Here is a 22702-nt window from a genome sequence, read left to right on the forward strand (position 1 = left end):
TTTGTCCATGTAGGGAGTACAACAGTACAAACAGACTCTCCATAATTGACAGCACACTGACTACCACAGAAAACATGATGCCAGCAGGTAGATAAAAAGTGCCTTCTCTGGATATATTAAGGATAGACAGGAGAGGCAAGGAAATAATATCCAAAAATCTCATAAAATTACTTTATTCCCACTCTCAAAATTAATGGACCCAAAAGTAACTGGTTACAGCCTGAGGCAAACTTACCTCAATAGTGTAAGTCTGGTTGTGTTTGATAATTTCTCCACTATGCAAAGTCCTGATAATAGCAGCTGCTCCCCTTCGGCTGCTGCACATAGATGTTTCATCACCTCGAGATGGATCAGTATCAAGCCCATCACGTATTGATTCTTCATCTTTGATGTGTGCTGTTTTCTTCTTCTTTTTCTGCTTCTTTGATCCATTCTGACCATCAGTTTGTGCCTTCCGCTGCCTAAATTGGGCAAGCTGTATAGAAGACAAAAATCTTGTAAAAGATGAAAGTTTTCCTCTTTATTACTAATGACATCCTCTATAAAGGCTTACCAGCTATTCTACACATAGCTTCAAACTATATTGCTACTGAAAACAAGTTGGAAGTTAATGCTGTATATCTGAGACACGTTCAGATTATTCTTCCGTTTACATAGTTTGCTTTAATAAAATTCTTATATGTAAAACCACAATCTATTTAATTCCTTTTCTGTTTCATACTAGCAAGCCACTGTTCCACAGACTAATACCTAGAAATCGAAACATTCAAAAGTAAAGGAACAAATGTCATTATATAGGACAAATGCAATGAGATAACCTCTGATCTCATTTTTCCATTTTATAGTAATAAATACCTCAAAATTAATTTACAGAAATTACTTTTAATTTTTGTATCAGAAACAGATAAAAGCAAACTATTCTTCCACCAAGTATCATATAAAGCTTTATAAAAGTTTATGTTAGAACTCAAAAAGCAGATCAAGTTACTGAAAACTTTGTAAAGAAATAGCAAAACACGAGGGAAGTCTAAAAAGAGTATTTACAAGATACACTACCTTGTAGCAAAACATGCTGATGAACAAAAAGTCACAGGTGAGCCAGGCACACAGTTGAAAAACCAATTAGTATGTAAGCTATTCAAATACTGTAAGACACTGCCTTTTGAAGAGCTTATCACTTTTAATCACTTTATACTGGTTTACACAAGAAAATCCATTTAAAATACTTTTTTCCTAACAAGAACAGAATTTCTGTTCAAATAAGAAAAATAAGCACAGCAAGTTTTACCAATTAAAATTAAAAAATTAAATACCCTACCAATAAAATCTGGAAACAAAACCCATTATTTTCCAATTGAAGAGTCCATCATTAATTAAGGGCTACAATATGTCTTATAAATGTATCTCCAATGTAAATATAAAGCATGCAAATAAAGACCCTAAAGCTTCAAATACATTTTATATCAACTAATACAAAAATATCATGTATTTCTTATAAATCTGCTGCAATTTTAAGAAAAAGCTATAGGAAAGATAGTACATGTGCTCATGATATTCACCAATCGAGAAAGCCAGGCTTCCATCCAACCTCTTCTGCAACACCCAAATCAAGCAGGACACACGGATCCCCTTTCCCAGTCACCCTTCCGTTACAGTGCGAGCCGTCACTTAAAGTGCTCTCTAGCTCTCATCTGGCCCCAAGATAGCTGAGAAGCCCCAATCTAAATAAACGCATCACTGACAGATCACTTCAGACTTCTGTCTAGTTTGTGCTCACGTCCCTTTATTTGTATTTCTTTGCGGGTTTCTGCAGCCTCCTCTCCATTCTTAGGATGACTGACAGCTTGGCATACGGCTCCTGCTCTCTTTACAGAAGGAGGACCTGAAGATTTGCTGAGACAAATATGCTCACCTATGTATTTAATACTTATTTCCTCCCTACTACATCCCTAATAAGTTCAACTTTTTTTTTTCTATTTTTTAAATGGGCAACTTTCATTATTTCACCAAAAAACTATTAAAGCTTATAAAACCCACAAATTCTAAACAGGAAAGGAAAGGATAGACTCCTCACTTCAAAGTTTGAGAAAAAAAAAAACAAACCATAGATTTTAGTTTCTCAAAAATGGGAAATGTGAAGTTTCCAGTTGCCTCCTTACAAGATTACTACATTCTCCTAAAACTGTAAATTTACCTCAACAAAATAGTTTTCAGTTTATTCAAAAGATGAGAAGAATTTGTCCAAATGCCACAATGACATAAAGCAGACAACCTGACCTGAAGTGTAACTACTGAGAGATTTGGCTTTTTTTACTTCTTATTTTTAAATAATGAAAGACACGCAGTGCCACTGGTCAAGAACTCTCTTCCTCAACTGGACTGAAACCATCTGTAACGGAAAGTTAAGTTGGCTTTTTTAAAGCAGCTTTACAGTCTTTATTTGTCTACAAAATTAGACATGTAGCTCAAGGACAAGTGAATTACTCTGTGTCTCTCAAGTATTTTGCATATTTTAGCTGAGGCATCTGGCTATGTCAGATTTCAAAATTAATTTCCAAATTAAGTTGTCAGCTTTCACTTCTTCAGAATTAACAAATTAAACTCTACCATGGCAGTTAAAAACAGACCTTCTTTTTTTTCTGTTTAAACATTGTTGAAGATGGGAACATATGAAAGCTAAATGCATATAAAAACTAAACTGTTATATTTTTGTATTACAAAAATTCTCAAGTGACAATTTCTGTATAAGCATTTAGTATGTTGGAAATACCGAAACTATTAATGACAGATGCATGCACAAATCATAGCACTTTTTACTCCACACGTTCCCATATACACTGTCCAGCTACTAATGCAACATTGCTTCAAATTCACATTTTTAATCAAATTTTAAAAACTAGAAATGAGAGAAGGAGCATAACAAAAAGCTACTGCTGAGCACATCGACTCTGTGATGCTCACATTAAGATAGAGAAGTCTCAGATAATTGTCTCGTTCAGAAAATGGGGCTCAGGAACTAGAGGCGAGGATCTATCTACATTACAATGACAAGCAGGAAAAATCCACCAGCAGTCATGGGAACTAAGGAAAATAAATTGTGTAGAATTATTTCCTGTTTTCAACTGCGATAGAGTTAATTTTCTTCATAATGCTAGTATGAGGCTTTGTTTTAGATTTGGGATGAAAATAATGTTGATAACATGCTGATGTTTTCAGTTTTTGCTAAGCAGTCAAGGACTGTCCAGATTCTCATGCTGGCCTGCCAACGAGCAGGCTGCGGGTGCACGGGAAGCTGGAAGGGGACACAGCCAGGACAGCTGACCCAAACTGGCCAAAGGGATATTCCATACCATACGATGCCATGCTCCGTATATAAAGCTGGGCGGAAGAAGGAGGAAGCAGGGGGGACGTTCTGAGTGATGGCGTTTGTCTTCCCAAGTAACCCTTACGCGTGATGGAGCCCTGCTTCGCTGGAGATGGCTGAACACCTGCCTGCCCATGGGAAGTGGTGAATGAATTCCTTGTTTTGCTTTGCTTGTGTGTGCGGCTTTTGCCTTCCCTATTAAACTGTCTTTGTCTCAACCCACGAGTTTTCTCTTTCACTCTTCTGATTCTCTCCCCCATGCCACCAGGTGGGGAGAGTGAGCAAGCACTGGCTGTGTGGTGCTTGGTTGCTGGCTGGAGTTAAACCACAACAAATTAAAACTTTTAATTAAACAGAAAAATACTTCCAGATTTTGGATTTCTAGAGAAGTAGTTTTCCAATGTGAACAAAATGTGAAACAAATACAAGCTTTTGTACATTCCTTTACCCTGTCTTCCAGGCATATCAGCTTGATAATGCCAAAACTAAGTCTGTGGAGAACTTAGTAGCACTGCTCAGTCAGTTCTGAATCTGCAGTTTTGAGACAATTCAATGTCAAGTCTCTGTCGAGTTACAAAAGTTGCAAGCAAGAGCAAAAGATGTCAATGCAGGAGTTACTCATGGAGGAGGAAGGATCCAAAACCAGAAGCTGAAGGACACTCAAAACAGGCTCTCTGCACTGATCCACCTCCGAGGATCAATAGAGAATGAGCACTTTACCCTGGGAAGGCATGAGGAACATAGTCAGCCATGACACAAGTTTACCATTGCTTTTCAGATATGCTAAAACCTATCTAGAGCAAGTCTTCTTTCACTATCCGCTGATCTGCCAGCACATTGCCTCCAGCTTTTCCCATCATACTGGTAAGACCCTGGATCCTTCAAGCAGTATCAAATCCTGTTAAAAATTCCATTAGTGTTTTCCAGTAGTGAGTAACAGCTGATTTTGCTCCTTTGCCCTTGACTCTCAGCATCTGCATCTAACGTAAGTAACAACTTGAAATTTCTAGCTCAAGTTTTTCAAGTCCTGCTTCTAGGAAAAAAAGCAATCCTCTTAGAAACAGACATGTCCACTTCATAGCAATTTAAAAAATTATGCTACGGAGTCCATATTTATTCTCTGAATTATTTCTGTCAAATATCCAGTGTATAATTCAATGCTCAATTGTAATAAATAAATTCAAGTTTTAAGCTAAACTCTGAGAATGAAACTAGGTTTCTTTCCTTTTAGTGCATAACAACCTACAATAAAATTGTGCAGGAAGAATTACATGTTTATTTTCACATTTCCAGAAGTGCCATTTACAACAGCTGCTCAACTTCCCATTAGTTTGAAAAATGGGAAATGACTGGATGTTAGCACTAAATTCTGTGGATGCACAAGACACGCTGCCTCTTATGAACAGAGAAACACCTATTGAAAGTCACAAGACTACAATAGAGCAGCATGCAGATAAGCAGCAGGTATACTCTTCAAAATCATCTCCCACAGTAAAAGAACAATTGAACATAAGAACTTAGATATTTAGAGGATATGTTTATTTACCTCATTCTAACTATAACTTCTTTCTACTTATGAATCCCAGAACAACATACTACCACCAATCCAACATCTCAGACTGCATCAAAATTACAGACACCTGGTACATTACCTTAGCTTTTAAAAGCTTATATCCTCCAGCCGGCAGAAAATCAGAAAAGCTGAGGAGCATTGACTGCTATCAGGAACTACATACTCTTGAGACAGAAGGGAACTAACCTGCAGAGAGGTGGGGATTAATCGTGTAAACCATGTCAATTACGACAGTTAATGTACTGCTATATTTACAACAGCAGCATTACTTATTTATTCAGCTATCTTCAGCACGTTCTGACCCTGAACTATTTCTAGAGTAGAAGTGCATGTTAAAATAAAATTTGGTTCCAACAGAATGCAAAACTTAACCTCCTCTTATACATTTAAAAAAATATAGAAAATATCTGAACAAAAGCTGCAACATTTAATCACTGCCCATATATCAGCACAAGAAAATACTGAATAAATCTGTGAAAATTTAAAAAGTTATATTTATAAAGCATAGTGATATTTTTATTTCACATGCATAAAAGACTTTTTAAAACAGAAACACATTAAGCTCCATTTAAAACTGGATGCTGTCTTATGAGTGCTTAATATTCCTTAACATTCTCAGACAATGTATTAATCTGGGTCGTCTCATTTTCAGAGGTACTACAGTTAACAGGAATTGAAATTGTTCAGTGACTCTGAAAGGTGTTATGAAATAAGATAAACAGTATTTGCTGTACTTATTGTTTAAAAAACAACTTCTAATTGTTAAAGACAAGAAGTTTATAGGTAGCACATCCTGTACAAGTATAGTTGTACAATTATACCTCATGTAACTGTACACAAACATTATTAGCTTCAAATTTTAAGTTACTAACATCAAATGCTTATACCTCAAATTCAGTGCTGCATAGGCACCTCTTACAGAAAGAGCAGGGTCTGTTCATCTCTCACAGTTCCTCTTAAGTACAAAATCTCTATTTCTTAACTCCTACTTAAAGAAGCATAGAAGGATGAGTTGCGAACTTACAGACTGACAACACAAAGGAACCTCAGAGAAGCTGCTGCAGGCAAATAATTATTTTTTTTCATTTCTAGACTGTACAGTAAAAGCATGAATGGAGATCTACATCATGGTCTTGTATTCCTCAACTACTGTAATTTCAAAAGATGTTCCAGATACTGACTAAACTTCAGCTGAATGTGTCCTACTCACAGAAAGGGACTTGCTCTTTGTCACATGTTCTCAAACAGTCTGGTATCCAGTGAGAAATGTTCTGTGCTGGACCAGGTCATATTTAGATCACTCAGTCAATGTAAGAGGACAAGGACTTCTGAATCTTCTTATCTATAGCTCAGAGCAGTGGTTAACAGCTCAAAATCAAATTGGCAGTCCTGTAACATTCAGTATCTTTACAGATAATCTAGATGATGAAATTGAATGCACCTTAAGCAAGTTCATGGATGACATCAAACTGGAGGAAAGCCAGACACACCAGAAGAAAGAACGGAGAGTTCTCAAGAGACACTGCAACATGCTGGAAGAACTGCATGAGATAAACATGAAGTCCTGCACCTGGGATGGAATTAGCCCACACAGCACCAACAGGTGGGGACTGACTGTCCTGATGTGTAGCTCTGCTGAAGAGGACCTGAGAGTCCTGGTGGATAGCAAGCTAACTGTGAGCGAGCAGCATGCTCTCACAGCAATGAAGAGAAAATGAAGAGAATGAAGAGAAACCATGAGAAACCTCTTTGAAATGACTCCCAATGCCTACCATAGTAAATGACTAAGATATGAATCCAGCTGTCTGTACACCAGTTCTGCGATTACCTACTTACTGCATGACGGAAAAGACCCTATGCAATCCTGTTTTGTGAAACAGAATTTGATAGCAATAATGCCATTTGTTATTTGAGACTCCAGTCTCGCAATACAGTGGAAAAAGGCCCAGTGAGCCTAAAAAACAACTCCTAGCTTCAGTGCTTCGATGTAAAAGTTGCATTTAACAGCAGAAAGCGAATCTTAAACTTTAAATCTAGCAGACTGAAATTCTCCACAGGAGCAGTATCTGCAACTAAGCACATGGAGGGTAGGCAAAAGTGAAATAGTATGCTTTGTCTGCTGTTGCTTTGGAATTGCCACCAACACAAAAGCCACAAATTTGTCTGTCACTCGTATAAAGTGAATGCTAAAGAGTCTGCTCTCTAAACTGCATCTGAATGTGTAACACGCACTGTGGCAAACTGTATTATACAACTTGTAACTACGATATATGCCAGAATCAGACAGACACTGGATGTAAGTGCAAGATGACAGATACATCATGAAACTCACGGAAGATCATAAACAGTCCCATGATAGAAAGGCTCAGACTCTTCCAATTATAATGCTCCTAATCCTCATCACTGAATGGTAATAAGGTATAATTTCTGAGCGATTACTGAGAGCAAAAGTGAAACCAAAATATTCAGACTAAGACAGACTGATAACTTGCCTTTAAAAGGTGAAGGATTAATTTAAGAGTCATCTGCCCTAGTAGTAACAGGTCACTACTCCCCTTAACCACAGGTAAGCAATTATTGCTACAAAGGCTTTCAGTGACACACAAAGGACAAAAAGCAGGGCACTGGGGTGGGATTTGTTTTGATCACCTATAAAGCACAGATACGTTCCATGAAGTCATGACTTGAATGACTTGCAAGCCAACAGGGACAAACCAAAAAGGCCAACCTGAATTTGAAATTTTAACATGTTCACAAGCTGGAGATCTGCTGTGGTTTAAGTCTCAGGTTACCTATTCAACCTTCCCCTGGCAACTGATAAAATACCTGCTGTATCTGTCTCTCACCTGTGACCTGATTTCATGATTCCAATATGTAGTAACATTTTTACGTTCCACAGCAGCAGACAAGAGGCTCTCAAAAGGAATACGGAAGAGAGTCTTGGGAGACAAGCAACACTGAGTTATAGGCAGCAAAGCCTCACCTAGGCTGTTTAAAAATCATTTGCTGTTAGTCCACCAAGTTTTGTAAAAGCTTGACAGGCTGCCCCCTACAGAGGTGTTGAACAGGCTAACTGGTAACTGTATTAGAGAAGAAAATGGCACTTTGTCACTTTCTGTCATATTCTTAAAAGGTCTAAGCATCGAGGGTTGTGTTGCCAAAGCACTAACTCCTGAAGTGCAGGCAAATTTACAGTGCCTCCTGCATCTATGTTCCTGATGCCTATACTAAGCAAAGGGTAACTGAGAGCGAGATGAATGGAAAATTATCAAATACAGAGGATAAACAGACATCTTTCTAGGGAATTCTACTGATTCTACTCTATTATGCTAATCAACAAATAGAGTATCACAACTCTTTCCAAATCCTGAGATAAAAACCTACAGAAAGAAGATAACTGAGAAAGCAACCTGCAAATATGTTGAACATATTATGTCAGATAGCTGAAAATCGAAACTGTAAGTAAAGAATTAATGTTCTTTGCAAATTTCAGTCTGCTTATCTGTTGAGGCAAATGGAGCTTTAGTTTATTTCTTCCATTCAACAGATGCTCAATTTACTAAATGGGAAACATTAGGCTGAATGAACAACAAAATAATCACCCAGGAATGAGGTATTTCCAATCTACTCTTTTTTATGTTGCATTCACAGTCAGAATTTCCCAGATAACATGAGCAAGACCTTAAAGTGTTTCCCCTTACAGAGACTTCAGCAGTTCACGAGTATTAAGAGGATGCCAATAAGGCTATGAAAATTTCCAGGGAAGAAATGCTATAGTCTCTATCTAAATACAAGCTTGAGAGTCTTTCGGCTTCAGACAGCCATTCCTTTGCAGTATCTGAAGAAAACCAACGGGATCACCACAATTACAGGTGAAGTACCGTAGAGGACAACTCAGGACAGTGAGAGGAACAGCATGCAGGGCAACTGTCTTCATCTTTTTAGCAGTCTGTATCAAGTTAGAGACTACTGTTGTCAGTGCTAATAACTAAGGGCACTGAACTTGAATGAACCGCTCCAGATGGCACTGTGAGCTGGAAAGCCTCAGAATTAGTGTGGTTCTGATCCGGTCTGCTCTTCCATGCCCCAAGACCTAGGAACACGTAAGTTCATTACAGCTGGGTTATTTTCTGGATAAGGGATGGAAGTTAAGCATATGAAAATACTCTCAAGTCAGGTTACAGTGACAGACGCAAGTACACCAAATGCATTTCAAGGCTGGATTGCATGAGAAAAAGCAATGCCTCAAACTAACCACTAAAAAAATTGCCTGATTGGTCTCTTAACTAACCTGCTTCTACATACATGATTTATATATTGCTCCTATCTACTTTTTAACTTTATTCTTCTCAAACTGAATGCTGTATAACTGCCTCTGCTGATATAGACGGTGAAAAAGCATCTGACCCACATTGGTACCGTATTTCCCCCAGAGGAAATAAGTGGATTGGGCCAAGCTGTCAGTGACAAAAATGAGGGGGCAACAGAGCGCTTGTTTCATGCTGCTCTGTAAAAAAGCACAGATCATCCATGCTTGAAGCCTGAAACATCAGGAAGTCTTTGTCACATCAAGGCCAAGGGAGCTGACCTAAAACAGAGCCTCTTTTACTCTGTGGTAAGTAAGGGAGATCACCAGTTGGGTGCTGTCTCAAAAGGCACAATCTATCCTTTGCTTTTGCCCAGAGTTTCAAAGGCTCAGTAATAATGGGAAAGCAAAAGAATTATGCACTGACGGAAATGTCCTCCTGTTCCACTAGGTTTATGTGTAACACCAACTTTAATTAAAAACTGGACCCTGAAGCCTTCTTCAGTTAGGCTGAAAAAAACCACAATGGCACAGTCTTCAATGTCCTACAATTTTTTGACACAATTTTTAGAGGGGAGGTGAGAAAGGAGGAGGAATTATCACAATGTTAACAAATGGATTAATGAATGTGTTTATCTTTCAGCCCCTAGCAAGGAAAAATGTTTCTCCCTCTCCTCCCTTAACCTTTCTAAAATCATCCAGCTTGCCAAAGCCAGGAAATTTCAGGCCAGAGCTAAAATTTGGTCAAATAAATCTTAACAAAGACAACACAAATGTTTCAGTTGTATTTTGTCCTTATAAAAGAATGAGGGTGTGGTGGGTTGACGTTGGCTAAATGCCAGGTGCCCACCAAAGCCACTCTATCACTCCCCTTGCTCAACTGGACAGAGGAGAGAAAATATAATGAGAAGCTTGTGGGTCGAGATAAGGACGGGGGAGATCATTCAGTAGTTATTGTTATGAGCAAAACAGACTCGACTTGTGGAAATTAGTTTAATTTATTGCCAATCAAAATCAGAGTAGACTAATGAGAAATAAAACAAAATCTTAAAACACATCCCCCCACACACCTCCCTTCTTCCCAGGCAAAACTTTGCTCCCGATTTCTCTACCACCTCCCCCCTGAGCAGCACAGGGGGATGGGGAATGGAGGTTGCGGTCTGTTCATCCCATGTTATTTCTGCCACTCCTTTCTCCTTTCTCCCCTCCTCAAGGGGAAGACTCCTCACACTCCTCCCCCGCTCCAGCATGGAGTCCCTCCCACGGGACACAGTCTTCCACAAACTTTTCCAATGTGAGTCCTGCCCACGGGCTGCAGTTCTTCGCGAACTGCTCCAGCCTGGGTCCCTTCCAGGGGGTGAGCTCCTTCAGGAACAGGCTGCTCCAGCCTGGGTCCCCCATGGGGTCACAAGTGCTGCCAGCAAACCTGCTCCAGCCTGGGCTCCTTTCTTCATGGGGCCACAGGTCCTGCCAGGAGCCTGCTCCAGTGTGGGCTTCCCACGGAGTCACAGCTTCCTTCAGGCATCCACCTGCTCTGGCGTGGGATCCTCCCCGGGCTGCAGGTAGAGATCCGCTCCACCATGGAGGTCCATGGGCTGCAGCGGGACAGCCTGCCTCATCATGGGCTTCACCATAGGCTGCAGGGGAATCTCTGCTCTGGTGGGTGCTGGAGCACCTCCTGCCCCTCCTTCTTCACTGACCTGGGTGTCTGCAGAGCTGTTTTCACATATTCTCACTCCTCTCTCCTGAGGCAAATGTCCGCTTCTTAACTATGTTATCCCAGAGGTGCTACCACCATTGCTGATGGGCTCAGCTTTGGCCAGCGGCAGGTCTGCCTTGGAGCTGGCTGGCACCAGCTCTATCGGACACAGGGGAAGCTTCTAGAAATTTCTTGCAGAAGCCAACCCTGTAGCCTCCCCCTGCTACCAAAACCTTGCCACACAAACCCAACACAGAGGGGAAAAAAGAAAAAAGAATTTTACTACTACTTTGCTAAACTGTTAAAGAGTCATATGATTTTCTTCACCAACTTTTTGAGCTATAAAACTTCACTGTTTTGCCACGCTGTTCGTCACATCTCATGAAAGCATCCTGAAAATTTGCACCCAGCAGATGGGTTTGTATATTAATTGTATATTAATTCATTCCTGAAAATTAATCCTAATTTAAATACTCTGAAAACACTAGTTGGTTTCTGCACAATTTCAGTATCACTTTCCTACTGAATGAAAACACAGGATGTGATATGTTTTGCTGACACAACCAAAAGACAGACTCTAGGAAGTGAACAGACAATTTGATCTTCGGTGATTTAAATCAAGATATAAAATTATTATATCTTAGTAACAGTTAGCACCTGAACAGTAAATGGTAGAGGCTATGAGAGACAAAAGAATAAATAAAATTTTTGAGCTCCAAAAGGTGACACAGCCTTTCTTACCATGGTTATAGATGTATAACAAGATGATACCTCTCATCTTAATGAAAAGTTGTCAAGATTCTAAATTGTCAAGACACTGCATTAGAACTTAAGAATAATGAAACTAAGCCACTGGGGGCATGTAGTAGTCTAAACTAGGTCGGCTACACATGAAACCAACTGAATGGAAATGAGATTGACATGTATCTCCTGCTGGCTTTGGGGATACACAGCAAGCAAGACAAAGCTTGTGTTCAATAAATTCAACCACATGAAGATAAAGGTAAAACAAACAAAGGCCTGGGACTTGCAAAAAGTACCACATCTCAAAGCCACAGGGACTGATTAAAGCAATGTCTACAAAATACACTTGGCAGAAAAATCATTAGACTGAAAGCCATAATTAGTACACCATTTCATAAAATTAACTCTTCAGTAAGCTTCAGCACTGACATTTTTGTAAGGTTGTACAATTACAAATTTGGTTAAGATTTTAAGTACTTTTTTTCCTCACTCAGCTCTTGATGAAATCATCCTTTTGAAACAAGTTACCTTCTGGAAGTAAAAGGCAGATACAGCCCTCCTGATCAGAAGGGAAATGAGAAATAGTCCCCTTGCTACTTAAGCATTAAAATTATGTACTAGTTTCCAATTTTATATCTCCTTTTTCTTTTAATATTGTATTTGATTCAAGAAAATTATAATCTTAGGCTTTACATTTACTGCAGTTGATTTCTATACACCCAGTGCAGTCAAGTGCATTGCAACAAGGATCAGTTTTACTCATTCTTGCCTAGAGAACCATGGTTCATGAATTGTTCACAACCAAACAAAGCATATAGGTGAATACCGTACACAACAAGAAAGAGAAATAAAGAAGTAATGGACATTCATAGATAACCAGCTTCAGCTGGGCTTCAAAAGAAAACTTGTTTTATGATATAGTAGCAACTTAGTGATAAGCATTAAATCGTTAATCTATTGAGAACTTCAACTTTTGGAAAGCAGCAGAGTCATCAGACACGTGTCAGTAAGTATATTGCCTTCTGTATCACTAAAATATTACTAACAATCTAAGCGTTGCTTAGGTAGTTACTTCACTTTATTTCTTCTTAAAGCAACTGGTTTAGCACCTGTTCTTTAACAAGCATATAGTTATATTAACTATTTAACTATATATAGCTAAATCAACAGCTGGAGACTCAATTAATCCCTTGGAGTTCTTCTGGGCTAACAATTTATTATCAGAAAACAACTGCAATACAGCAATGAAGTTAAGCATTAAGCATGTTTATTCCACAGTATTTAGGTCCTAAAAAAATATTCAAGTCAAAAGAAATGTCTTCTAGAATAGGAATAGTCTAAAATGCAATGTAATTAAATGCTACATGCACCCAAAAAGTTAATAACTCTCTGTCTTGTTCAGTAGTTTTCTTCATATGCTGCCCTTCCTCTGCCAAAAAAAAAACCTTAGAAAAACATTCCTAAGACCACAAGGCAGCAAAAAAGTGAGTCTATCTTTTCCCTGAGCCCAAAGTAAGGCTAAACTCCAGTCTAAATTTCTGTAATATTAGTGGAAAGAGCAAAGTTTCCTTCTGGAAAAAGAAAAAATTATTTTCATGTCTAGTATTTAGTAATCTTTCTCCTCAATTAACACTCTTCTTATTAACCACACATAATTGCAATTTATTCCTGAGAGCGCTAGTTTCATCCAACAAAGCAGGAGCTGTTTTTATTTTATGGGACCCCTAAAGTCACAATACGTTGCATAGTTAACCTCAGAGAGAAACAAGACACTGACTTTACATAAATTAGCTAAATATACTACTATGGAAAAGTTTCTATAAAATATCTTCAGATTCTGATTGCCCTTCGGTTCTCCTAGCCCCTCTATAAGCTTCCAGCAGGCTAACAATATAAGCAATAAAAATATATGAATTCACATCACACTAAACTGAGTTTAGTCCTCACTTTTGCTAGGATTCTGAGGACAAAAAAAGTTATATAGTACACTGAACTTCCTGGAATGGGCAGAACAGGCCTGATCCTTCAAACAGACATTCACAGGGCTTCTCTAAAATCCTTTTAAACTCCGGGTTAGAGCAGTCCCAAATACTTTATGAAGTACCACCAAAACAACCAATTCTGACTTTGTGGTAGAATATTCTTCATCAGCAGCAACAGAAAAGCCTGATAGTGTCAAATTTTAGTATTTTTTTCAGGAAAAACTTTTAAAAGTTGGTACTACCACAAAATAACTTTGATTACTTAACAAGAAGTTACTTGAGAACAAATCTTCCAATTATTCAAAAGCTGGGCACAAAAACCTTTCATATTATTAACAAAATATCAAAATAGTTGGTTCCAAAAATCCCATACTGCAACTTAGTAATTAAAATCAAAACCCATTTAGAGTAGTTAACACATGATATTTAGACAATGCAATTTAAAATACCATATAAATGTTATTCTCTAACTCAGAAACATACAAAAATCATAATCTATGGCCATCTGTGCTTGCCAGTTAGAAGCCAACTATAAAAATACAAAAGTATGCAAAAGCAACAGCTGCCAGTATCTCCACACAGTGCCTGTCGATCAAATTACTGGCAACCTGCAAGTTTATATTTGTAACACAGACACTTTCTTCCGCTTATTAATTGTCTTACGTGTTTAAAAGTTAAGGCTGACATTTTACATTTTTATAAGGATTGATCTTTTATCATTAACGTTAAACTATAAAAACCGAAAACATAAAGCTTCAAGAATGAAAGCAATGATTCTCATGTTTCATCATGATAGGAACCTAAATGCACATTACTTGCACTAGATTTGATTTTGTGGGTTACCAGACTGACTTATACTCTGGTTTAGATGCACATTCATGTATGAAATTACTATAAGCAGAACACTATTACGTTTATGTTTTCAACTGGGGAAAAATCACCAGAATAAATTTACTTTCACCAGTTTTATACCGTTCTGTACATTAATTTGAGTGGGTTCCTAATAAAATACTTGAAATCCCTTTTCTCCACATAGATACAGCTACACAGACATCATAGCCCAAACCAAAAAGGTGTTCTTCCCTACCCCCAGCAGACGAAGACAATATCCAAAAACACAGACTTATTTTGGAAAGCATGGAAACAGCAAAGCTTTATTAAGAAATTATCTTAATTGCTCATCATCTTACTGCATTACATCAAAAAAATGCTGTTTTTATATAACGCTTTTGTTGCAAAGACCAGCCTAGCTCCTTAGGACATTGTATAGTACTACATTACTGAATATATGCTTTATTAATATATTAGCTTTATTTAATATATTAGCTTTATGTTGTGTCTAAGCTGGCACCATGAAATCAAGTCTTTGAATGTGATTCTCCCAACAAAAAGGAGTATCTTATTTCAGTTGCTTGAAAATAATAAATTGGTATCTAGCTATTTTTGCAGAGTTAAAATAGAATTTATATGAAATGTTAAAATCTGAACACTTGTTGGAATAAATAAAGACTAAACCAGAGTATTTGCTAAATATTAGTAAGTGAATCTAAAAGCTGGTTCACAACATCAGCAAATAAATACAGAGGAACACCCACACCTACACACAAAATATATGCTGCAATGAAAAAATTACATGAGGAGGAGCAGGAGAGAAGCAAAAGATAGCTGTGTTGGGCTTCCAGCTCCCCTTAATTTCTCAATAATCAGTATTTGACGACATGAGCCTATGATCACCTGGGATAACAGATACCATGCTCCCAGATAATATAATACTGTACCTCAATTTATTCTTATCTTGTTTCAAATGAAAACCAAGAATATTACCCACCCAAGCTGACCAGAGTCTGGCTTAATTTAAAGAACTCATGAAAAACAAAAATATTCCAAAATGGGATTACAGGTAGAAATCAATTTTGCCCTGATGTGGAGCACACATGCATTATGGCACAATAATTATATTTTTTTCCCACAGGATTGTCCTTAATCAGCACCCAGACTGTACTGAGATAGTGTCATTTGTAGAATTACCTTCTCATTCACTGTAAATTGGAAGGTGTGTAGAAAACAAAACAGGGTGCTGTAGGAATATAAATGATGATCTTATGTTGAAGCAAGAAAAACACTGCATACAAAAACTGTATGCTTTTGCTTTTATCAATCTCCTTGACAGTCATCGAAGAGATCATCCAAATCAAAATTTTTATGATGTTCCTCAGCTGTCTATTCTTCAGTTTATAGCTGCCTATCCTGGAAGAGGAGGAGGACCCCCAAACAACAGTGCTGACCACTACTGTGAAATGCAGGATCCCTTCCTGACTTCAAGTTAGATCACACATCACCACCTTTCTTTTTTTAATCACTGGAGGATCCTGCAGGCTACTGTCACATCCCAGTAATGAAGCAGGAACTAGAAATTCCTCCTTTCTGCCATTGGGAAGGTGTGTGAACTTTCCTCTACCATCTTCTTTCATGCTGCTATGGTTTCATTAGTTTTCCATCCACCTATTTCTCCAGACTGTCAAGGTCTCTCTGAAAAGAAGCCCTATGCTTCAATTCATTCAACAGCCACTCTCCCTAACTTGGTATCATCCATAAACTTGCTGAAGGCACACTGCCCTCCTGTTCTCCAGGTTGTTAATAAAAACATCAAAGAGTACCAGGCCACAGTTTCAACATCTGAGGAACACTACTGGCCACCACCTGGGATTTGTATCAGTACTCTGAGCATGGCAGTCCAGATAATTTTCCACCCACCTTGCAGTCCACCTGTCCAAACAGCCTAGCTCCAGCTTGGTTACAAATAGCCTGTAAGAGATCACATCAAATGCCTTCCTAAAGTCAAGGTAAACAACATCTACCATTCTCTCCCCACCCACTGAGCCACTCAGCTCGTCACAGAGGGCAATTAATTTGCCCTTGATAAACCCCAATCATGTTCTTGCCCTTCATGTGTCTGAACATGGCTTCCAGGAGGATCTGCTCCATAATCTTCCCACAGACCACAGCCAGGCTGACTTTCCTATAGATCCCCAGATCCTCCTTGCCCTTCTTGAAGACAGGTCTGATGTTTGCTTTTTTCCCTGCTCCCAAATTCGGAGATTTGGAATCTACTAATCACAATGACCTTTTAAAGATGAGCAAGAGAATAGTCTTGTAATGACAGCAGCCAGCTCCTGCAGGATGCTTGGATACATCACATTCAGTCCCATAAATTTGTGTACATCAAATTTGCTTACATGGTCCCCAGTTTGACCTTCTGTACTGTGGGTAATGCCTCACTCCTTCCAATTCTGCCATTAGACTCAAGGACCTGGGAAGCCCAAGGACAGTCCTTATAATTAAAGAGGCAGAGAAAGCCTTGAGTACTGCTTCCATGTCCTTTTGTACCAGATCATTTTGAATTCTAAGCCTCTTCACCATGTTTGCCACCCACTTCAGTTTAGTACTGTCTACAGATAACCACATATTCTTTACGCTGGTAATAACAAAAATACCGAGTGACACAGGCCCCTGAAAGATTGAAAGACCACCTACTTTTAGAGTACGCCATTAAAACAAAAATAATGCTTAGAAGAATTTTTTATTCAGTTGTAACTACCAACTGATGATTGTACCTAGACCAAGTCTTTAGATTGCTTATAAGACCATGTCAAACAGTGTCAAAAAATCTTACCACACTGACTTTCAGCAAGAAGTCCTGTCTGAATCAGCCCTAGTTACCTAAAGGCATTCTCACATTAACAGTTGCGCCGATCCTCAAGGACCTTAATGTTGACAATGCAAGTCTGTTTCCCTTAATGAGCAATCTTTGTCAGTCTTTTGAGACTCCCCAGTGAGTACAGTGATGACTGCAGCCTTAGTTCTGGTGTATTATCAAACACCAATATAGTTTCCACGGGGCCAGGGTTGGTGTTAATCAGCTGTTTCTGGAAAATTGTGAATACTGATTAGAATCCTACAAGAAAAATCCTGATGTGTCTAAAGAATACTGTAGTCAGGCAATTGCTGCTTCCTGTGGGATCCTAATCAATACTCCACTCCAGCTCACATAGTTTGTTCTTTTAAAACACACTGCAAATAGTCAGCTGCAAATCCTGATTAATTAACTTAGAAGACTACCACTTCTAGAATACTGGGCTTTAAAGATGCAGTGATACTGAGACACCTAATGAAATGCATGGAGAGATTCTGTACCTGAAAAGGCTTTTTCCAGACTTCTCTATGTAGCTAATGCAAAAATTAAAAAAAATCACAAAAGCATTTGCCATTTCTGGTTTGTGTTGATGCTGCAAGAAAGGGGCTGCAGCCCACCGTCTGTTTTTCCTGATCAACAGGATTCCTATACTTCACAAAAATGTGTATTTTAATTCCCTCCTGCACTGTAACATTTAGTCTATATACTAAATGAGGAAGAAGAATTTATTAGAAGTTAGCTGAAAAGAGTATTTTTGAATGTTAGAAAAAACATGAACTATCAATTTCAGTCTCTATGTACTGCTTATATTACCCTCATTCATGTAAATTTAACTTTTTCCTCCTAAGAGAAAAAAAGAAAGAACTTAAAATAGCAAAAACTTTACTAAGTAGTAAACTGTTTTAGTTGTATATATGTAGAATCCATCTAGGTTTTTTTCCCCTCTGTCCTCTTTAATAAAAATGTATCTATGTCAGAGCTACTTAAAGATCAAAACTTGAGAAAAAAAATTTTTAGAAGTAGAGAGAATATATAAAGGCATGGAATAAAGCACAGTAAGATCTGAATAGTTTTGCTCGTATTTAATTTCTCATTACCTAAGAAGTCTGAAAGAAAAAGGCACCTTTAGGATGAACAGACTATGTCTAAATAAGACTTTATTAATAACCAACACAAGATTATCAGTTTTTTTCAAGTTGATGAGTGCCGTGCAATTGATACAGAATTTGAGAGGTTACATCTTTGGCAACAAGATAATTAGCTTTTCAGATACAGATCAACAGTTTAAATTCTGTTCAAGCTAAGCAGGGGCTAATAGCCACTCCTTGTTAATAAATACAAGTGATGTGATGACTTCCATCCAGTTGTCAAAGTTTTGTTTCACGAATGTTGAGATTTTCGGTACAATTTCAGGAGATTATTCATAGGCATTCTGACCATCTCTTTGCTCCATCTCTGTGTAGAAACTAAACAAAACTTTAAATTTTCAGTTTAAAAAGTTTGTGGCTTTGATTTTTTAATAAGTTGTAAAATACTTTGAAACAAGTCAAACTCAGTTGCACTTAATAGTTTTCCCACCTTGTTTTATATTACTTTTACATGAATTCATACCATGTGGCACGTCTGGCGCTGAACGGACAGACTGAGAATAAAGCTCTAAGAGACAGTTCTGTGAGGAGCAGAGCAGACATAAAAGAAAGAACCAACTGCATGAATTTCATGCTCAGTGTGCAAGACTTGACAGGCTTGCATTATTTTGATATTGTTTCTATTATTCTATTATTATTTTACATGCTTCTATTTTTTTACATGCTTCTATTATTTTTATTCTATTATTCTTCTATTTTTTCTATTGTTTTTTACATGCTGCTTCTATTATTTTTTACATGCTGCTGAATGAGAGAAAAGCGAGCTCACAAAGACACTGATATTGCTCACAAAACTCCAGACTTGTCTGTGGAATAGAATTCCTGGAATATATTCCAAATACTGAAGAAAACCTAGGAAACACAAGACTCCTCAAAGGGGCATGTATCAGGATTTCCATTATCTCTTTAAACACAGCAAACTATGCTAGCTAGCACAACATATTACTGAACATAAAAAGACAGGGTTTTTTTATCATTGTTGTGGCGCATTACCTGTAATAGTAAGATATTTCTCCTATATGCCTTTTAATTGAAAATACATATTCTCAATGTATAGTAGTAATGTTAAATCGGCTACCTTCGCTTAGACACTATAAATGGATTAAGGAATATCTAAGTATTTTTCCTTTGTTTTATGGTTGGACACAGGAAGTTCCTTCACAGGGAAGTCAGAGTTTAAGGATAAATAAAAACTTCAGAAAGCAAAACCAAGATTAAGGGATTTAATTCTGTTAAATCACAGCCTGACAGTGAAATCAGATTTGAATAAGTTCTTAAGCAATTTACTCCGCTTATTCTCTGTAACACCTATTTTATCAGCATTTGCACAGAAACATACTCAGTCCCAGAGTCCCCCCCTACTCCACCTCTTCAACTCCACCAATCTTCTTGGCTCTTCAGCTCAGGATCATAGTTTTAGAGATATGCTGTAATTTTGCCGTGGCAGTACAGTTTTCAAAGCTGTGCTTTCCCCTGGAAGTATCACCAAAATAGTATACATTCACTTTAAAATTATTATCTCCAACTGTGGAGAGTCTTAAAATTTCTTTGGGTTTTCAGATTCAGATGCATGGTCCAAGAGACTACCTCTTCTTTGTTTTGTATGATGCTACAACTTAGGGTTGTTACAGCTGTGATGTGATCACTCCCCCACTCTCCTAAGCTTAGTGTTGAGGTTCCTTTTCAGAAGAGTGGGGAAGCAGGAAGACTGACTCCATACTTCAAAGACACTAAGAATTCTAAGAAATTTTAACATTTTTATTCATTCTTCTGTCTTTTCTCCACTGGTTGTAGGAAAAGGTAGTTTATAATATAAAATGTTGGTTTCTCAATAAATAATGTGAAAATGCAGATTAAGGTTTCTTTCCAGAAACAGGAACACCAGAACCATCAACACAATATGGCATGCCAGCACTCTGCAGTCTCATCATCACAAATTTCAACACCTATTTACTTTATGTTTCAGCACAGCAGTCAAAAGACTGCAATTATCAGATGTGTTTCATTGAACTGTGGTACATTTATCAATGTGTCTGTGTAAATTCAAAGTGTCATATTAGCTGGTACCAGTAACGAAATTATTTTGAAACAAATACCTAGCAATACATTGAAATCTCTAGCTATGGGGCAGATATTTAAGACAGAGCTTTCAGTCCCTAAATTCAAATTCCCAACAATTGTGTTATTAGTATATAATCTTATATGGCAATATAAGGTAGGACAACACAGTTGGACCTACTTCAGCAGCCTTTTTTATTTTGTCCTCATTTCCATCAGATTTTTCATTATTCCAAACACTAAGATGATACAGTAACCATGTATTATTCTGCAGTTAGTGTCTCTGTACAATAAAAAAAAAATGTAAAAGCACCTACTAGTTTGGTTATTTCCTGTGGAAAAAAATACAGGGTTTTCTGGGAACACCTACGTATGTCAAAAGGTCCAATCTACTTTCCTTGGAGTATCAGATACACTTTACTGAAACTACCTTTGAAAGAATTTGTGGTGGTGATCATGCTTATTTCGAAATCAGTATAAACAAAAAAACTTGTCTAGATACTGTTATAACTGAGGGAAACAAATGTTGCAGTCACCTCTGTTTTGCTATTGCAACACCCACACTGAGAAAATAAGTAGTTGGAAATCAGACCATAGAAATGAGGGAGAGGCTAATGCTAAAATGAAGAAAGTCTTGAATATAGGCAAAGAGCAACTTTGTGCTTTCTTCTCTGTAATTCCTTCTCTTTACACATGGAGCAGCAAGAAAACATTTTAAATTGCGTTTTTACAATGCAATTTCTTACTTTCATCGTGCTACTAATAATACTGGGTTGCCTTATTTCTCTATTTTTGTGAAATTCACTGGGCATCTTGGATTAAAGACCAATTTTCTCTAAATGGGCTACAGAACAAAAGTTATTTTGAAGTTAGATTTATCTGCATGCTCAAAAGAAAGCAAGTATTAGTTTAAGCCCAGTCTACCTTGCATCATTATTGCAAGGTAGACAGCTAATTTAGACCTTTGAATAGAAGGGTATATTGACAATAATGTTTAAAGCAAATAATTAAGCTCTGTAACGAAACCAAGAATAGATCTCTGGAATGAGGGAAATGGAGACCAAAACCAGGAAATAGAAGAAAAAAAAAAGGAGAACACACTTAGAAATAGGAAGAGTTCTAGTAGTGCCAATTGAAATGAGAGTTGAAATCCCAGATTTCAAGTACTTTTTTTTTTTTTTTTTTTTACAAGGACCCAATAAATTCCAGAAGAAACTTGAACACAAAGGGAAAAATCAAATTTCCTTTTTCTTTTTTTAAAGGAAAAAAAGAACACTAAGAAAACTATAAAGAGTGCGTAGTTTTATTACCCTCAAGAGAACAATTAAGTTTTATTGAAAAGCTCCGCATTTAAGCCAGTCATCCCAATTTTTATGCTATTAGAAATAGTGTCTTGAAAATAGTTTCACAGATTACCTTTCCGTTCGGTCTCTCATCTGAGCTTAGTAACCCCCCAGTAGCAATCAATTATATTGATAAAATCTATTTGTGTCTCAAATGTATATAAATCTTTTTTCTATGATAAAATGCAGATATCCACTGTTTTGAACAAAAATAAAAGCATGCACAGTGAGGTAAACACCTCACTTTTTGTTTCTCTGTCACCTCTTCTCCATTTCTGCCCTATCTGCTTTTACTCAGAGTTTTAAAACCACACATTTTCTCTCCAAAGTAATACTCAGTCCTTGTATCTGTGATTTGCTCTGCAAGGCAAAAATTAGCTCTTAAGCTTACTCAGGTTCATAATCAAAATACACACAGGCAATTCCACATACCTCCTATTATTTGCATTTAGAATTGACAGAGATGCAAAAGGAGAGAGTAGAAGCCTGTAAAAGGTGAAGAGGAGCCAAAAAACACAAGTTCAGAAGGACCTGGGAGAAGAAATAGCTAAGAAAGGCAAAAGAGGAATGCCTAGGAATCAGGTACAGGTTTGTGAGGATCTTCATGTGCAAGAAAATGGGCTCCCTCAAATAAACTGTCTTAAAGCCCAGTTCTTCATTATAGCATTTTCTCACAATTTCACTGCACTCTCCTGCTTTGCTATAAACAAAGAGATTAGGCAGTTTTCATTTGCATCTGCTGAGCCAAAGCTCATCCACACCTTTCCAGGCAATTCTTAGGAGTTAGCCTG

General features: G+C 37.6%; 1 protein-coding gene across 1 annotated transcript in view; it reads right to left on the minus strand.

Annotated features, from left to right (window-relative positions):
* AKAP9 (A-kinase anchoring protein 9) overlaps window positions 1-22702 on the minus strand; it is a gene marked incomplete at both ends in the record, with an annotated part of 122282 nt that overhangs the window by 94432 nt on the left and 5148 nt on the right. Inside the window, one exon of the mRNA XM_082014838.1 lies at window positions 236-475. Within this exon, the coding sequence (XP_081870964.1) occupies window positions 236-475 (240 nt within the window). The remainder of the gene's footprint in view (window positions 1-235; window positions 476-22702) is intronic.

Source organism: Phaethon aethereus (genome assembly GCF_964289735.1).
Source record: "Phaethon aethereus genome assembly, chromosome: 2".
Taxonomy (NCBI): domain Eukaryota; kingdom Metazoa; phylum Chordata; class Aves; order Phaethontiformes; family Phaethontidae; genus Phaethon; species Phaethon aethereus.